Source organism: Labrus mixtus, chromosome 12 (genome assembly GCF_963584025.1).
Source record: "Labrus mixtus chromosome 12, fLabMix1.1, whole genome shotgun sequence".
NCBI lineage: Eukaryota > Metazoa > Chordata > Actinopteri > Labriformes > Labridae > Labrus > Labrus mixtus.
In genome coordinates this window covers 7903114-7922959 of record NC_083623.1, presented here as the reverse complement: position 1 = coordinate 7922959, position 19846 = coordinate 7903114, and the positions used below count along the sequence as shown (strand labels likewise).

At 39.1% G+C, this 19846-nt stretch overlaps 1 protein-coding gene across 8 annotated transcripts in view; it reads left to right on the top strand.

The window, feature by feature from the left end:
• The window catches only part of lama2 (laminin, alpha 2), a 209785-nt gene that overhangs the window by 166607 nt on the left and 23332 nt on the right, over positions 1–19846 (top strand). For 5 of the 8 annotated variants that reach the window (XM_061051767.1, XM_061051769.1, XM_061051772.1 and 2 more), the window contains 17 exons: positions 1692–1808; positions 2111–2274; positions 2949–3087; positions 4808–4910; positions 5233–5349; positions 6382–6564; positions 7738–7892; positions 9315–9458; positions 12172–12305; positions 14386–14545; positions 14646–14770; positions 14984–15146; positions 15435–15579; positions 16394–16532; positions 16954–16965; positions 17734–17854; positions 18735–18890. In XM_061051767.1, the coding sequence (XP_060907750.1) occupies positions 1692–1808; positions 2111–2274; positions 2949–3087; positions 4808–4910; positions 5233–5349; positions 6382–6564; positions 7738–7892; positions 9315–9458; positions 12172–12305; positions 14386–14545; positions 14646–14770; positions 14984–15146; positions 15435–15579; positions 16394–16532; positions 16954–16965; positions 17734–17854; positions 18735–18890 (2277 nt within the window). The remainder of the gene's footprint in view (positions 1–1691; positions 1809–2110; positions 2275–2948; positions 3088–4807; positions 4911–5232; positions 5350–6381; positions 6565–7737; positions 7893–9314; positions 9459–12171; positions 12306–14385; positions 14546–14645; positions 14771–14983; positions 15147–15434; positions 15580–16393; positions 16533–16953; positions 16966–17733; positions 17855–18734; positions 18891–19846) is intronic. The other 3 variants (XM_061051773.1, XM_061051771.1, XM_061051768.1) reach the window with 1 other exon arrangement.

Genomic DNA, 19846 nt, shown 5'->3' with positions numbered 1-19846 from the left:
AAAGGAAATAGTCCTGAGGTTAAAAAAAAAAAGTATTAAAAAGAATAACAAAGAAGTGAGCATCCAACCATGTATCCACGTCTGAAGTGTTTTATGCGCATAATAATAATTCATCATCAAGAAGATGCTTAAAGGCAGCACCGGCTCGTATCAGAGCAAAACAACAAGCGTTTATCGGGAAGATTATTCTACATGTCCTAGAGGGAGCGTTCTGCAGTGATCACACACACATCACACGCAGCACTCTGTCTGTCTTTCTTTCTCTCTATCTCACTTTGTCTTCCTCTGACCCTACAGCTTATTTCTTTCTGGTAAGAAAAAATGCTTTATGTAGTGAACAAAGTAACATTCACATACTCTGGGGTTACACTAAGGTCACACGTTCTTTAATCAAATCTTTAGTTGTATTCCCTGCTGCTCTTCTATCTGCTTTTACATTGAGGTTTCCCTCATTTTCAATGCCCTCGAGGTGACAAGCACATTTAAAACAAGCAAAAAAAACAAAAACAAACACTTATAATCAATTGAAACACTTACAATTTGAAAAAAGTGGCTAGAAATCAAAAATCCTAAACTCTGCGAGAGAGAGAAGAACTTCGATCTTTAGAGTTTGCTGGAGGGCTTTCCATGAATTTGGGGCATCAAAAGAAAATGCAGATTTACCGAGTTCAGTGAAAGCTTGAGAAACTTTAAGAACGAGCCAATCAATAGAACGGGTCATGTAGCAGTGCCTGAACCCGACCCAACAGGTCTGTGATGTAAGCTGGAAGTTTTCCAAAAAGAGCCTTTTTTTATTTTGACTGACTGTTATTTATTTTACTTGAAAGAGGTTTTAGTCCATTCATAATATATTCACCATAAATGATAGTTCTCTGGTTAAAATGGGAACACAGTGTGTTTCTTTATATTTGATTTCAGTGTGAAATGACCAAAAATATTATTCACTCAATTCTGACACATTCCCTCTTATACTTCTGCTGTGCATCCGAGTTGCTTCAGGAAAACTCAAAACTTCTTTATTTTCTAATCTTTTTTTTTTTTTCAAAATACTTTTTTCATCCAATAAGTCATCATACTTAATTTTTATTTAGACTGAATATCAATTTCAAGACATGACTCTGATCTTTAAAGGAGACATTTTATGAAAAATCCACTTTGACAGTGTTTTTGAACCATCCAGTCGAATTTGCTCAACTTGTGATGTCACAGTGGGATTCTGGTAGAAAAAAAATCCCCTCCCCTCCCCTGATATCTCCACCCATGGACTCCACCCCCAGCCTAGAGCAAAACTTTTGTGCAGGTCTGCCATTTTTATTCTTGCTACAGAGGAGTGATGTCTATCGGGAAAACCCAGGGGGGACTCATTGCATTTAAAGAGACACACACACCAAAACAGAGCGTTCTGAGAGAGCTGGTTTATACAGGGTCACAAACCTCCTCTGCTGCTTGATTCATGTTATATTTTGACCAAAGCACAGCACAGATGTTTAATTTAGACCACAGGGGACTGTTTGAAAAGGTGAAAAATGAGGATAATATGTCCTCTTTAAGAGATTTGAATTGAATGTTTAGTTAGTATGTGACATTTTATTGACCTGAAGATGAAACGATTGGTGGAACAAATAATCAGCAGGTGAATATGTAATGGAAACAGTTGTCAGTTACTGATCCTGTTTGTTGTTTGTTTTCAGAGGAAGCGCTCTGCCGTGAGCTCAGTCAAACAGGATGCACAGGATGTTCTTGCAGAAGGAGAACGTCTGCTGGATGAAGCAAACCAGCTTTCTGACAACATCAACAAGGAGATAGAGGTACTGAGGTCAGGCTAGCAGAGGCCTGCAGAACCCTTGTTAGTCTGTAAAACTTTGTTGTGCTGTGGAATAATGCCTGAGGTCAAGTGGGTCGTCTAGACAACGTAAGCTTCCTTATTGTTAATGAGGACATTCAGGTTATCGTGCACATCACTGTGTCTTGTATGAGAGACAGATACCCCTTAGATTCTCTTTTCTCTACGCATGAGCTGCACCTGTGGAATGTGTTGGTCCAAATGTTTCAAATCTGAGCTCCACATCACCAAACAAACTGAGCGGAAGCCTCTGTGTTCCCTGTGTAGGACCTGGAGGGGATGGGAAAGGAGCTGGGTCCTCTTCACGAACAGCTGGATGATAAAGTCAGTCACCTCACCGACGGTTTAAGTGACGGCAGCCTGGCCAATCATGTCCACGATGCAGAGGAACACGCCCGGCAGCTCAATGAATCTGCTGCCATTTTGGATGGGTAAATATAAACAGGGATCTGGTCACATAATAAAACGTTCATATGAGGCTGAAATTAGCAAAGTATTAATGATGTTTACTGTATAAGCAATGAATATGTTGTGTATGTGAGATTGTCACGTTTTTTTTTTTTCTACATCAGATTGTTTTACATAAACCTGGCCTTGTTGTCTTTTAGTGTCAGTAACTGTTTCGGTATTATGAAACTTGATTTTCACCGTTTTTTATAAATAGAAAGTTAAGTCAATATTTAAAAATAAAATATGTGAATTAAAAGACAAAAACTTAATCCTCTGTGTTGCCACTATTGAGTTAAAACTACTTTAACTGTTATTTAAGAGCTGTGGTTGTTTTTTTGTTTTTTTGGGGGGGGGGGGTCAAGTTAAAGGGACAGTGCATGTACAGGTTAAGCCACATGGGCTCATGTTCAAGCACAATTCTATTGCTGTAATTAATTTGAATTTTTGAACAGCTTTAAAATAGTTGCATAGTTACTGAATTTACAGCCAGTTTCTCTGATTGAAATCCTACTTTAACAGGAGAAACTGGCTGCTCCTATTTTGGGATGTTGTTGGAGTTTTTTAAGAGAATGTGTGTATGACAAAGGGAAAGTTTAAAAAAAAAAAAAAAAAAAAAAAAAATTGTCCTTCTTTTGTCCTTTTTTTCTCCCTGCAGCATTTTGGCTGAAGCTAAAAATCTCTCCTTCAATGCAACAGCTGCCTTCAAGGCCTACAGCAATATTAAAGCTAATGTGGACGCAGCGGAGAAAGAGGCGAAGGCTGCCAAACAGAGGGCAAGTGAGGCTCTGGCACTGGTACGTACACATGTACTTTGTAACAGGGCGGTTTTGGTCATTTTGACGCCCCAGGTAAAGACCAATATGAGACCCTTCCCCATTTTAATCAAAGCAATCATAGCTTAAACATTTTAAAGACTTTCTTTTCAGTTAACAAAGACAGAGATCTGCAGGAACTCACCACCTGTGAATTATACAGTAAATAAAGATACACACACTCACACACACACATACACATACCTGACTCATCTCCTCTCAGATGAGTAAAAACTCAAAGTCACCACATCCTTATAGCATACCTCTATAGATAGTATGTCTCTAGGCCAGTTGAAACTATGAAAAATAAACAACATATGCTCCCTTCTGGTGTGATATGTAAATCTATTTTGATGATTTTGCACTCTGGGCACCTTATTTACATTCAAAATACACGTGTACCTCACATTCTATGCACACCTACGATACAGTATATCGCCTACGACTAAGGCCCCTTGGAGGCACAAGGCAAAATGTGCCTTATGGTAAACTGTCAACTAATTAACAAACACACAACCACGACAAAAATTCAGAGTAGCAGTTTCTGACTTGTATTCAGAGCAGCTGTTTTCTTCAAGGGTTTAATAAAGTGTCCCAGCATTTGTCATATGTAAAAGTCATTACAGAAAAAAAATCCATTAACCATACTCTTGCAAGTTTTCCAATATTTTGCACAATGATAAACAGCAAATCTCCACAATCACATGCTGAACCACAGATATATTTATGCTATGATTTATACACCTCCACCTACTGCCTACATACTGTAAATAACAAACACAAATGTTTAAACTCTCCAGACCCCCAAAGTGTACCAAAGGACAAGAGGTTGTGTGTGTGTGTGTGTGTGTGTGTGTGTGTGTGTGTGTGTGTGTGTGTGTGTGTGTGTGTGTGTGTGTGTGTGTGTGTTTATTTGTGTGTGTGTTTATTTGTGTTTGTGTGTCTGTCATGCAGTAACAGTAATGTAAGCCTGGGCTCTCCATTAGTCATGGTGGGGAGATCAAAGCAGTGTCTGTTCCTCTTTTTTTCCATTATCATGACCACACACACCTGAAATCTCTCTTTTCCTCCCTCTCCTTTTTCATTTTTCATTTAATTTATTCTTTTTTTTCTTTCCCCTTTTCTTGAACTTGCTTCACACTTTTTTTTCTTCTCCTTACATTCTCAATTTCTTTGCTTTTGTCAGTGTTGCGACTTACAACCCTTGTCTTTGATTTTTTTTGTTACCTTTAATTCCTTAGTATGTTTCCTTCCCTCTCCCTTTTCAGTTTTAGTCCTTTGAGCCAGTACATTTTTTTTTTTTGCCTTTCACTCCCCAACAGAAATTATTTTTGACTCATTCACCTTGTTTGCATTTTCAGTTTCTGTGTCTTTTGTCTGTCTTTTTTTTTCTTCTGGAAAGAGCAAGGTTAGAGGAAAATGATAAAAAGAGAGAGTCCAAGAAACAGAGAAAAAGTGTTCTTTTTGGAAAATTAATGTGAGAAGGATTAAAGTCTGCTGAGTGCCTTTCTAAAAATATCATAAAGGAATGCTAAGTGGAGGCACTTTGATCTTACAGAAAGGTAATATGCAGACGACTGCACCTTCAGCGTGTCTCTTTTCTGTCCATGTGTAGGATTTAAGTTCTTCTGGAAGCCTCATCTTTTCGAGACATGAGTTCATGGGTTTTACTCTGTTCATTTCTTTTTACATGTACTTTCAGGCTTTAGGTCCAGAGGTGCCAATAAAGGAGGCGGCTAAGGGTGCCCTGCAGAAGAGTCACAAACTGCTAAACGAAGCGAAAAAACTTGAAAATGATGTCAAAGGTAGGTGTGTGCGTCTCTTTGTGCAATATACGGCAAAGAGAACCTGCTTTACATTGTATGCAAAGGACAGTTATACTATACTATAGAGTTAGACTAACTGTTGTTGTACAAGGGTTTAGTCTGTAAAAAGATCGCAGTAATAGTGTATAAAAAATACTTTTTAATTTCTGTCAATGTTAGACCTAATCTATTACTTCCTGTCACTCATTCTACCCCAGGTGCAGGAGGGGAAGAAAGTGTTTTTTTAGGTGGACAGCCTTGACTTCAAATAATTCAATCGTTGTATTAATCTTTATTTGTGTGTGTGTTTCTGTGTGTGCAGAGAACGCAGATAGTGTGGCCGGGCTGAAGGGCAGAGTTAAAGCAGCGAGAGACAAAACCAAAGACTTGCTGAAAGCCGTCAATGGAACCATGGCAACGCTCAACGCTATTCCCAGTGGTATGACTGCACATATACACAGTGTGTATGAGCGTGTGTGTGTGCGTGGGATAGAGATAAAAAAGAGAGCGGATCAATATCACTGTGCTGATAGAGGTCAGTAGCTCTGGTAAACCCAACTTGACACATGTCAGAACTCACAGATTCACAGAGATGTGGAGAAAACAGCACTGCTGTGATAGTGAGCCTGTTGACCCACAGTGAGCCACATGGTTGTGTTTGGATGAACACTTTGGGAAACTGTTAAATGTAGGAACTACAAATTCCAAATGGGTGACCTAGAGGTTAACACAGCATGTTAAATTTCAATTCAAATCCCTGTGAGTGGGTTCAAAATAACCTAACATGTGCGGGTCAGATTTTTGGAGACTGAACGGTTTTCTGACAGAGTGATCCGCAGTGGAAAATAAACTTTGGTTCCTGGCCAGCCATCTGCAGGACTCTGAATATATTCTGTGATATGAGTTGAGAAAAAAGTCCAGAGGCAGGACTCAGTCCAAGGTCCTGATGTGAGTAGTGCTTATGTTCGTCAGCTCGATAGCGTTATTTATCATGATATGCAAATAATAGAACAACCCTTCAAAAAGATCTAGTGACTGTAGATTATTCATTTAGCACATGAAGAACAACAGGAGTTTACCACTTTTAAGCTTTATTTAACCTTACCATGGCAGTTATATCGTTTTTTACGCTGATGATACTAAACTGTACATCTCTGTCTCACCGAATGACTACAGTGCACTACAGGGTCTCATCGCATGTTTTATTGACCGATGTATAGATGGGTAAAAATGTTAGGTCTGAATAAGGGAAAAAATAGCTTCATATGAGCCAAAGCAGCTGGAGGAAAACATACCCCACAAGCTCCAGAGTCCTAGAACACTATGACAGAACTAACATCGCACCTGATCAACATACTGTATGACATAAACTACATGAAAAACATACATGGACTTGTCCAAATTTACCATCACTGGGCCTCGTGTTAAGCCTTCTGTGATCCTTTTTTCTTTGTTAACATTTTTATGGCAGACACAGCAGCTAAGCTAGCAGCCACAAAAGCTGTAGCAGGAGAAGCCAATGCCACGGCCATAGACGTCCTGGAGCGTCTTGGGGATCTGAACCTGCAGCTCCACGGTCTGCAGAGGAACTACAGCGAGCTGGAGGACACCGTCAACGCAGCCAATACCATGATCCAGGACCCCGAGAAAAACAGTAAAGAGCCTTACTGGTTATCTGTCTCTTGAAATAGTCTATTAAAGTAAAGTAAAAGCAGCAGCAACATCTTGTAGTTTGGATATTCTAGTCAAGGTTATATGCTCCATTAGCATAGTTACAGTTGCTTTTTGATGAGCTTATTAAATATTATAATAGTTTCTTTGAACTGTTACTACACCATTTAAAAATCGTTTAATCATTTTATGTTTATTTCCTGTTTTTCTGTACTTACTTAACCTAATCATCGAATGATTAAAGAATCAAATTCAAGGTCATTACTTAACTTTGAATCTTTTGAACGTTTACTTGGATCCAAAAATATTTGCTTCTCAATTTTAACATGTTACTTCCTGGTGATATCGTGTAATTACCTTAGAGTCACGTAAAATGGTGAATTTAAGCTAACACTGATATGTTTCTCCCTGTTTCTCTTTTCTCCAATCCCCACAGCCATCAGTATGTATACTTCACTTCCCTTATCATTAGCACTTATTGTTAAAAGTGGTGCACCAATACCATGTTGTTAATACCATTTGATGATGAGAGTAATGCTACCCCCCTCCCCAACACATTTGTTGGCTGTGCTATCATCAAAATCGTCCTTAAACGTACACTTATCTTATCTTATTCTTACTTTTAACATTGTGTCATCAGACACTTTGGTGTTTTAGCTTTCATCCATCAATCCTATGCCAAAAACAATCATAATTCAACAAAGGTATTGGAGCACCACCTGTTAGTTCCTTAGCTCTTTTTAATAGCTTTACATTACAGCGTTGTTGCTTCTAATAAAAAGCTTCTTTCCTTTCTGCTCCTCTCTGACCGAGCATGAACGCTCTGCTTACTGCAAAGCATGGAGCGCTCTCTTTTTCTAATTTTCCATCCCTCTTCCTTTTGTAGAAAGTTGTGTCGAAAAGCTTCTTTTGAATGCAGAGACACACTAATTGTTCGTCTCACTGGCTCCTCCACCTTCATCGTTCTGCCTCTGTATTTCTCCTCTCGCTTTGAGTAATATCGCTGATTTCTCTAGTTCCCATCATTGATCATCCTTTCCTCACTCTTCAAACGCTCGCCATGCTTTCCCAGCTTTTAGACAGCTACTGAATGGTGTTTATGATCACAAGCGGTGTGCTGATCTTCATCACCGCTGTACTCTGACTCTCTCCTCAGTCCATGCAGCAGGAGCTAAAGTGAAAGATTTAGAGGACGAAGCTGACAGGCTGCTGGAGAAGCTGCAGCCAATCAAAAAGCTGCAGGACAACCTGAAGAGAAACATCTCACAAATAAAAGAACTGATCAACCAAGCCAGGAAACAAGCCAACTCAGTGAGTTCACAACACTCTGCCTGCCTGATCGTGTTTACAGAGAGTTTGAGTAACAACACCTTTTACTCTGATTTCATCGATATCTGTGAATTTATCTGCTGTAACACTGAAGTCTTTTAGTTTAATGTCTAGGACTGGTTGTGTGTGCTGTTTTATTTTTCATCGTCCCTCCTGCAGGTACAATATAACATTGATCACCACTTTTTAACAGTGTAAACTTCTCCTTATCTTTCAAAAGTTTCTATTTTTTCCATTTAAGTACATCTGTTTGAGGCTTCTTGATTTGAATATATGACTTTCATATGGTTTGAATGTTTGAAGTGATATTTCTAACACAATAAATTAAAGAATTAAAATTGTTCACTGATAGAACAAGTTAGTTTGAGAATGTTTGAAAGTTACAGCAGGGTTGAGGCAAGGGCACGGTTTATTTATATAGCAGCATAGTTCAGCAACAATTCAAAGTGCTTCACACCAGACATCGAGACAAAGGGTGGTCTAGTGGTTAGGATTCGGCGCTCTCACCGCCGCGGCCCGGGTTCGATTCCCGGTCAGGGAACTACCTTTGTGGGCAGCAGTAGCTCAGTCTGTAGGGACTTGGGTTGGGAATCGGAAGGTCGCCGGTTCAAGTCCCAGCACGGACCAAGTCCGGAAATTGGTCTGGTAGCTGGAGAGGTGCCAGGCCACTTCCTGAGCACTGCCGAGGTGCCCTTGAGCAAGGCACCTAACCCCCCCCCCCCCCCCACAAGCTCAGGAGCGCCCGCCGTGGGCAGCCCCCTCACTCTGAGACCTCTCCATTAGTGCATGTCCACAGGATCCTGTTTGTGCATGTGTGTGTATTTCAGTTCATGTTTGTGTAGCATGTTTACTAGACAGAGTGTAAAAAACGAATTTCCCCTCGCGGGATCAATAAAGTATAAATTCTTCTTCTTCTAAAAGAAACATCAAGAGAAGACATTTCAAATCCCTAAAACAAAACAGTCGACATGATGTAAGACAAATTGTGGTGCAAGTTTTGAAAGCTAGAATGTAGAGCAGACAGAAAAGTCAACTGCAGACGGTGAACTAACACATGTGGAAACTCCTCCCACCACACATCTGTAATATTGACTCTCTCTCCATTTTTAAATCTCATCTCAAAACACATCTTTTTAAATTGGCATACTCCGTCATAAATCCTCTACATCCTGAAAATTTGTATTTTTAATGTTAATTTTATCTATATGTTGTTACTTTGTTGTTTTTATCTCTGCTTTGAAACGAGCCTTTAAATCAATTGTATAAAAATATTATTATTATGTAACAGACAGTGCTGTTCCACTTGATAATAAAATATAATCCAATATACAGTACACGACTAACACTTTGACGCTATGGACTATTTACTTTTCTCTTTTTTGATTTTGTCACTTTCTCTTTTAGATCAAAGTTTCAGTGTCATCAGGTGGTGACTGTCTCCGTAGTTACCGCCCCGACATCAGGAAAGGCAGATACAACACCATCATCCTTCATGTAAAAACCACCACACCGGATAACCTGCTCTTCTACCTCGGATCAGCCAAATATGTAAGTCAACTGTCCACCTACTGTATGAAATATATAACAGAAAAAAATCACAAACGTCTTTGTTGATGAGTGATGAGGAACAAAAGGAAACAGTTTCGGCGACAGAAACAGGCAGGAAACATAACAAACATGAATAATAGGATAACAAAATGTTGTTACAATAATGCAGTGCACATCATCAATACACGGCATGAAATATATTCGCTCAAATCAACATCCTGTCAAGGTCAGGTTGCTCTCTTCCCACATATACTTGCTGTATATTTTCTCCTCCGACATGTCTTTTTTTCACTTCAGTTTTCCAAGTATCTTTTTAGACACAACTACTGCCATCATTTCTTGTTTCCACATTTTCAGTGAAGAGGCTTGTGGATCTTTTTCAACATCTCAGAATTAACGGAGCACGTTATTAAGCCAGTTGTAAATACTCTGACTGAACATTTCCTGTGCAACAACACTTTCATCCCTGAGGAGACATCACTTTGGCGATCCGGTCCAGTTTACATTCAAACTGATTTCCCTCAAGTTCCATCAAATTCTTACGATAATGGGAAAACCATGCAGCGTTCCCATAATGCATGCATGTATAAACTGCACTCTTTTTAACATTTTCAACAACAAATAATGAAGTAATATAGGGGTCTAATATAGTGGATTACTTTAGCATCAACTACAATGTGGACTGCTATATGATTATACTTTTTATTCACTTTTAAAAAAATGATGTTTACCTAGAGTTTCAAACCATTACAATAGTTCATAGTCTGTGTTGAGAGCGTGGTTAGGATCAGAGGCAATGCAGTTGGCCAGCCTTAACATGCTTTTATCATAGGCCGGTTCATAGAGTCTTTGCATTGGTTGGCCTACAATCCTTTCTGGCACAACTTCACTAACTGTCAAGGTGCATGTAGACTTTAGACTGACATGTTTAAGTGTGATTTATGTCTTTATGCAGAAGAATATTTAAATAGCTTTATTCTTGTACACATCTTCCCATCTGCATTTCCATTTTAAATACACGATTGCGTTGCTGTGTATATAGGGTTAGGGTGGGATGGTCAAACTTTGTCTATATATGGTTCTGGAATGATTGCAAACAGAACTGATGATCCAGCCGACACTTTAATATTTCTTAAATGTTTCATATTTAAGCATTCATCATATTTAATAGAATATAATGCCACTGTATATTGTTAGGCATTTATCATACTTAAAAGTGTCCATGTTCATAGAGCGGATACACACACACACACACACACACACACACACACACACACACACAAACATAAGAATACATGTACAGAGAGAAACACACCGCTATGTTCCTCATCCACACACACAGCCTACACACACTCCCTGAGTGGTTTGTCTAATAGGAGAATAATTAATTCTTCTTGACACTTACTCACCAACACCCCTATAAACACAGCACAGTGCTGTTTAAAGGTACCACTGACAATCCCTCAGAGTGGGTATATGTGGGTATGTGTGTGTGTGTGTGTGTGTGTGTGTGTGTGTGTGTGTGTGTGTGTGTGTGTGTGTGTGTGTGTGTGTGTGTGTGTGTGTGTGTGTGTGTGTGTGTGTGTGTGTGTGTGTGTGTGTGTGTGTGTGCCTTAAGAAGCAGCAGCAATTAACAACAAGTTCATGTTGCTATCAGCTTCGGCCTGATTTCCCCGGAGAAATCACAGCTCTGCTTCATCTGACTGCGGAGTCTAAAACACTCATGCATGCATGCATGTGTGTGTCTGTGTGTTTACGTCTGTCTTTCTCACTGATAATCTCAAATAGTGAGAAATTCAGTGTGAATAGTTATTCTCTATTTGTGTGTGTGTGTGTGTGTGTGTGTGTGTGTGTGTGTGTTCCATATCCACATTTCACTAATAGTGTGTAATGCTAGTTGAATAATAACGATGCTGCCTTGTGATCTGTGCTAATGAATAATCGCCATTACCCTGGAGACACTACAAAGATAAGTGTGTGTGTGTGTCCCTACGTGTACTAGTGTGTCATTTGTGTTTTCAGACGTGACTTCCTAATAATCTCTAATTGTGTATAATACTATATGAATAATAATGCTGTGTTAGGGTGTGTGTGTGTGTGTGTGTGTGCAGATACAGCATCTGATCTGAGAGCATGAGCTCAACATTCTCTTATTAATGATTTTGGGCTCATACATAAGTAATACGACCATTAATCTAAATACAGCGAGATCCTGTGAATATCCACTTGTAGAGACAGATGGAGAAAAGTTCAGCCTGTGTCCTCACAATAGACCAGAGCTGGGTGGGATGTTTCTCCACTGTTCACCATTTACAATCAAGGTAAATTAATGTGGATGAATGTTTCTTTAGATTATGAATCATCCTTTGTAGTATCACCAAATGTGTTGCAAAACGTCCTTTTTCCTCTATCATAAGGAAAAAAAGGTGGAGTATCCATTTTTATACATTTACACAGGAGACATACCCTACACATTTAATCAGTGCCTCTCTCTTCTCGTTACTTCAAATACAATATTCTGGATTAAAGCTGCCTATATACAGCACAGCAATTCTAAATCATATCAATAGGATATATTTTTTTCTTTATTTTTCTCTTTCCCTGTGCCTATGTGACATTCATAAATATTCACATTTTGACACACACTGTCGTATTTGAAAAAAAAAACATGTTCTATACAATCTATTCAGCATATGTCTTTTGTGTGTCTCAGGTTGATTTCCTGGCACTGGAGATGCGTAAGGGGAAGGTGAATTTCCTTTGGGATGTGGGCTCGGGTGTTGGGAGGGTCGAATATCCCCATCACACCATCCATGATGGAAGCTGGCACAGAATAGAGGCGTCTCGGTAAGGACCTTATACACACACACACACACACACACACACACACACACACACACACACATGCACATGCACATGCTTTGTTTCTCTCTCTCTCTCTCTCTCTCTCTCTCTCTCTCTCTCTCTCTCTCTCTCTCTCTCTCTCTCATATACAGAACATGCTGTATTTTTCAGGCTACAATACAACAAATTGACACAATGTACATTTCACCTTGGAAAATCAGGGATGTGGAGAAGCATAATGAAGAAGCATGGCTGATGCATTTACAATATAATGAGGTATTCATTCATATGAATACACAAACATCAACCCACAGATTGAACTTCCAAAGTGAGAGACAGCGTCACAGAGACGATTCATTGTAGAGTAAACGGATAGTTAGCTTGCATGGAAATGAAAAGCACTCATTGTCTATCTGTGTCTCACTGGATGATGAACATCAGAAGCTCAGTAGCAAGATCACACGCAGTATTTAAAAACCTTCTCATTGATCTGTGTGAACTTTTTAGTCGAGACAAAATGATCTACTGGAATGAAAAAAATGATTGAATGAAAGGCATTTTAAGAATTCCAAACCTGACAAATGAAGTTTATCTTTGATTTTATATATCCATATATATTCTTTATACTTTAAAGTAGCTCTTCCCTCTTTGTCCTCTGTGTTTTCTATTACTCATGGTGGTCTAAAAAGTCAAACATGCCAAAACGGCTGCATGGATTTTCAGTTGGGGATAAAAGGATGAAAGGACGATGATGCAAATCCAATTTCAAAACACATACTGAAATACAACGCAAATGCAGCAACACAAACATGCTGCAAATTTTTTTTTTTTAAATGCTGCAGGAAACAAAAACTAAAAAAAAGCGCTGCAAAGACAAAAATAAGGGGCGATATTAATTGCACAAAGACAGATGACAGGAAACTACTGCTTTCATTACATTTTTACTGTAGTGGGGCGGTGCTTGATGGCACTGGATTTTGACAAAAAATATTGAACATACTTTATTAATAACCTCAACCTTCAGGCAGACTGAACGTCTAGAAATAGTTACAGAGGTAAAACACAGACGATCTTAAGATGCATTGCACACTGAACAGAGACAGCGAGTCCTGTTAGTTAATTGAGCTGCCTACAGTCACCTTAGACTCTTGTGTTGTCTTGTGTTTTCTGATCTGATAAAGACATTGTTTAGCTTTAGCTCTCTGCAAAACAAATATATGGTGTTTGTGAATTTCCATTGTTTGTGAAGTTGCAGCTAATTTTTAAGCTCTTTTGGCCGTTATAGGCCACCATATTGACTTGAAACAACACATTTAGCTTGAAGACCACAGAATGAGAATTGGCTTAACATAGAGAATTGTTACACATTTTCGCAATAAAATTGTATTGCTGTAAAACAAATCATCACATATCATCACGTTGGGGAGTTAGAAAGTGATGTCCAACATCCAATATGTAATAAAAGGACTGTTTTCATCTTACCCTTCCTGTAACTTTATCTAATAATGTCACCAACAACAACCAAAACCAAAAAACAAACCAGGCTAACAACCAGAGGACATCATTTCATTCATGCTGTGCAGGAAAACACGTTTCTCTCGGGAAATCAAGAGTTTGCAGCCCTGACAGCCTGTGGCACATCATTACTAAGATTCAGTGTAATCTAGCAGATCCAGCTGAAGTGTACAGGCTGAATACAGACCGTCCAACACCAGACCCATTCACACCTAGCAGACGTCCCGCATGCACCATGTATTACCATCCGAGAGATTTCCCCAATGTGTTCTCCAATTGGATCACACTGGCTGTAAGTCTTATAAATGTTCCTCTACACGACACAGAAACACTGTTTCTGCTCTGAAAACAAACTCCGAGGTGGGAGATTAATTTCACAGCACAGCACAGAGGTTCCACAGCTGCAAACTGGTTCCACTATGCCTTAACGATCCTTCATTTTTAGCACCTCGACTTAATAAAAACGGATTCCAACATCTTCAGTTGGAAGTGTCTTCCAGGAGTTACAGAAAGAAAGAAAATGACATCACACCCATGCTCTTTTTCTCTCCCTCCCTGCTGTCTCCAGTAATGGGTTGAATGGCACCATATCAGTGTATCCTCTGGAAGGACCCATGGCGGGTATGATGCCAACTCCAGCCAGTGCTAACTCGCCCACAGCCTTCACCATCCTGGACGTGGACCAGAACGCCTACCTGTTTGTGGGAGGGATACTTGGCACTGTCAAGGTATTTCTCTGTCTTGGCCTGCATGTGGAAACATCAACAACCTGTTCGTCGTCTTTGTGTGTTTTTTTCTCCTAACGTTTTTTTCTCCCCCTGGTTGTAGAAAGCGGATGCAGTAAGAGCAAACACGTTCACAGGCTGCATGGGGGAGACCTTCTTGGATGGGAAACCTATCGGACTGTGGAACTACAGAGAGAGACAGGGAGACTGTAAAGGATGTGTAGTCAGGTATGCAAACAGTCACAATGCCTCATATGTTTCACAAGATGCAATAGCTTATACTGTTGTCTGATCTCCAACATCTTTATATCGTTTTAAGTAAGAAAAAGTAATGGAATGAAGAACAACCCCGCTCTCTCAGTGTTCTTGCAGATCTTGACTTTTCTTTAGCGGTCAAGTGGCAACTACTTCACCTTTCCTGTCTGTGATTTTTCTTTTCAGCCCGCAGCGTACAGACCATGAGGGAACAGTTCAGCTGGATGGCGAAGGCTACGCTGCAGTGGGACGACCCACAAGATGGAACCCCAACATTTCCACGGTGACCTTTAAGTTCCGCACGTTCTCCTCCGAGGCCCTGCTCATGTATTTGGCGACTGAAGATATGGTACGTGTGCAAAACGACAACGAATAATGTCAACAGAACTGATAGACAGAAAAAAAACCTTGCTTAATGTACATTGTGAATACATAGGTATGACCAATGTAGATTCAATTTTAACATTTATACTTTAACTTATATGAGTCATATTTACAGAAACAAAAAAGTAATCCAAACATGCAGATTTTATGATAATCAAACATAACGATCAGATTAGAAAGCTCTTTAACCTGTTGGAAAGTAAAACCTTTCAAACCTGAATGTTTGAGTGTCTTTGTGTGGCTGTCCCTGCAGAAGGACTTTATGTCCCTGGAGCTGTCAGAGGGTAAGGTAAAGGTCAACTTTGATCTGGGGTCAGGAGTCGGCAGCGCCATATCAGTTAATCGACACAATGATGGACACTGGAAATCCCTCACCATGTCCCGGAACAAGAAACAAGGTACGCATATCAAGGACAACAGTTTACAATTCTAAAACACTGCACTGCAGTAGTTCACACTTCAGTGTAAAATACATACAATGAGACTGGACCATCTATAATGGACTGGTTGACAAAGAAAACCCTGCTAACCAGTTGTATCAGTCTGCACTAAAAACGTTAAACATAAGCTTCTTTCACACATGCAATGCCCTCCTGAAATTTCCCAAAACTCACATTGAGGAATGTTGCATGTGTAAATACATACAGCCACATTTTTCATCCCAACTTTATCCAGACGTTTTCCTGCCAGCCTCCAAGTGAAATGTACTCCTGGAGTTAGGGTGAGGGTCAGGGTTATGATGAGATTTATATTATGTGCTGGTGTTAAACTGGTGGTCTGGTCATGCACATAACATCTGCTCATCAGTATGTTCTTTTTGCTGTTTTCACTCATACATTCAATTAGCACTGATATAAAGGAGAAACTGTCATCATAGCTTCATCATGGATCTATTGTAAACATTAGTGTGATGTCTGCTGTGTTCTTTTTTTTACATCACGCTCTGCCTCCCGAGACTTCCACCCACCTCCATATTGAAAGGGTCCATATATAACTATTTATTTAATTTATGGTTTAACACATAGATTTTCAATATTTTTTTCCCATTAAGACAAATTCACATGAGCAAACGTACACTACATAATCTACCCATCCGTAAGGAAATGACAAATGATACAAAAAACCCTGACAGACAAAAAATGAAAAATGCAAAGAATCTCTCCTCCTTTTGCTTTGGTGTTGGTATTGATGTCTCCTTAACTTGTTATAAAGCCACGGTGAGCGTAGTGGACATTGACAGCAGTGCTGAGGAGAAGATCATCACCACATCTCAGGGTTCAGCTACCGGTCTGAACCTCCGAGAAAATCAGAAGATTTACTTTGGAGGGCTGCCTACCATTGGAAACTACAGGTGCAGAAACACACACACACACATTTATACAGACTGAAATGATGCATATGTGTTTCTGTATTATGTATACATGTATGATATTATTGAGTAAGGCCATCTTGTTTTCATTTGTTATTTATCACAGTTATTTTTTAGGATCAGGATGCTAAAAATGAAAGTCTAATTAACGTGTCGTCATGTTTTGACACTAAGGTGCCGTGAAAATTGGAGCGTTAGTTTTTTTTTTTTTCAGCTTCACATTTTCACAAAGTACAATGTAGTCTCTTCACAACCAATTGTAACAGTTTTCACATCATGAAGTCAACCATTAAACCGTCCCTGTGCTAAAAGGTTGAGTAGGATGATGACTAGTTTAGATGTCATCAGTTGAAAGTGTTTGTGAGGTGTGCTAATGTGTTAATGTCATGTTTTGTTTTAACAGCATGACAGCCAGGTAAATAATGAACAAACACATTCCATTACGAGACAGACAGTCACTTTTATTGTGTGTTTCGCTTGATGCATGAGGCTAGCATTGCTGATGATGCTGCACAGCCCACAGTCAGTGTTTGTTTGTGTGTTTATCTCTGTTGGCCCCCGAAGGCTTCGGCTCCTCCACACAGCGGCTGAAAATCACTTCCTCTTTCCTTTATTAATCTGAATTTGGCGTTTGTCTGTTCAGCAACAACATTTGGGGTAGAATTTCTCACATTTATGGCTCTGCCTTACAGGCACCATTGCCATAAGTATATTCAAATTATGTTTCCGATGCAGATCTTTGCGTCTCCACCAATTTCTGTTTCACTGCAAGCGACAGGTTTTGCTGAGCTGAAAAAATGAAGTCGTGATTTACTGAAAAACAATTACAAAAGTCCATTACACTGCTAATGAAATGTTCAGTGTGATGTCAGCCTGGTTTAAACTGAGGGTGGAATATTTTTCCATCCTTTACAAAAAAACAAAACAATTTTGAAAATGAAAGCAAATTCATTAAAAATGGACAACGTGGACAAACGGCATATTCACATTTTCCTCTCGTTGTTGACGTCCGCTCGTCACTCTGCTTCTGGTTACATGATGCAATAGCTTCACTGCTGCAGTAATCCAGTTTTTTTTTTTCTCAAATTACACTACACTGCTGAGAGACTGCAAATGCCATTGAGTTTTAAAATATCTTCAGCTTAATCTCCTCTTCACTGAAACGATTCTAATGTCTTTACAGGCCGGAGGTCACTCTGAAGCGATACGCTGGCTGTCTGCGAGACATTGAAGTCTCCAGGACTCCGTATAATCTCCTCAGCAGTTCAGATTATACCGGGGTCACTAAAGGATGTAATGTAGAGGTAAGAGTGTCCTCTTAGCTATAGCTTTATATCTCTGCAGCATATTAAAATGTCTTTAGATGCTCAGATTATGTTACATAGATATGACTGTCAGCTTGCATTTGTCAACCTGCTCAAACGATGTCTGATTCTTTAAGTTTGTTTTTTAATGATGTAAGAAGTGTGTTTGGTAACCCTTCCTTTTACAGGGCCGTATTTTACATTTTAACATTTAAAAAATACAACTGTCCTTCAATTTAACAATAATTCAACAGTAACCCTTTATGGTTTGAAGAACCAAAGACCTTAGGGTCAGTTTCATGTCACTTCTTGTTCCTTTAGAGTTCCACTTGTGAGTTTTATTTGAATAGACGTCATCTCAAAGTAAACTTTGGTTCTTACACTACATGTATTGAATTTACATTTGAGTTTTCAGGAGTGTCATTCACCTTGGTTTCTTTACAGTCGTGTCTCCTCCCATTCATAGATTCAGTCATTGTATGAGACTGAGGGTCTTTATGTTCCTCCAACAATGACGAGAGTTCCTGTGACGTGTGTGTGTGTGTGTGTGTGTGTGTGTGTGTGTGTGTGTGTGTGTGTGTGTGTGTGTGTGTGTGTGTGTGTGTGTGTGTGTGTGTGTGTGTGTGTGTGTGTGTGTGTGTGTGTGTGTGTGTGTGTGTGTGTGTGTGTGTGTGTGTGTGTGTGTGTGTGTGTGTGAATATTTCCTCTTTGCAGCAAAGTAATGAGAAGTGGATGATGGCACATTTAATAGAGAAAGTTGTAAAACATGAAGCCTAACTAAAACCTCACAGGGAACTAAGTCTCTAAACGGTTTCTGTTTTACTTTTCCATTTCACGTGTTTCAAGTTTCAAGTGTTTTCTTGCCATCTGTGTTTCCTAGAACCTTCACACAGTGAGTTTCTCAAAGCCTGGATTCATGGAGCTGGGTGGATTGTCGCTGGCCGTCGGCACAGAGATCAGCCTGTCATTCAGCACTCTCACCGACACTGGAACTATACTGCTGGCAGTGGGCGGGGCTTCAGCAATCAGCCAGCAGGTTCATTTTGATTTAATATCTTTATTTATGCTAAAACAACTACATTAATAGTGAACTATTTTAACAATATGAATTTTGATGATTTTCAAATAATAATAAAAAAAAAAAGATTTCTGGAAACTTGTATTTGAAGGGAGTTGGGACGGTCCTTTAAAGAGAAGTAGAAGAAAATGAAATAACATTGCAAACCAAAGTAATTGAATCTTTTTCCTAATATAATCCTGTTCTTTAATATGACAAATGTTTTGCATGATGTCTACTAACTATCAGAATCAGAAATAATTTATTAATCCCAGGGGGAAATTCAGTTGTTACCGTTGCTCTTAAAAACAACGAATATGGAAGGAAATATAGAAATAAATGTAAGAATGTAAAAATAAAATAGAATAGAGATAATATAATAAGCAATAAGTAACAAGTAAGACTAGAATAATAAGCTATGTACACAGTGACTTGAACATATAAACAATATTTACAATTATAAATATACACTGCTGTGTACTAGAGACTCTCGGTCCATGTACAGTAGACGGAGTTGAAGCTGGTCAACTGGAAGTGTGCAACATCAACACTGAATGTATTTTCATTATAACTAATGCAAAATGAAATTTCTTCAGGAAACATAGTAGAACTGAAATAGAAAAAAAATAGAAAAAAATGTGTGGACCACTAATAATTCAATGAATGCACTCAACAATAAATAATCTACCTTGTAAAACAGCAATCTTTCCCTTTTCAGGACTGTAATCGAGATTCGTTTCAAATGTTGCATTTATTTTGACATATTTTGGCATGCACTGCTCAGAATGAGTATAAAGGAACTGCAAAAACTGTATTTCATAACATCCTTGTGTAATGAAATTCTAGCAGTTGTATTAAATGCCGGTGAGTGTTCCTCCACTCTTTACCTGCTCTATGTACCTGAATATAACAGCAGCAGAGATATTAGAACATGT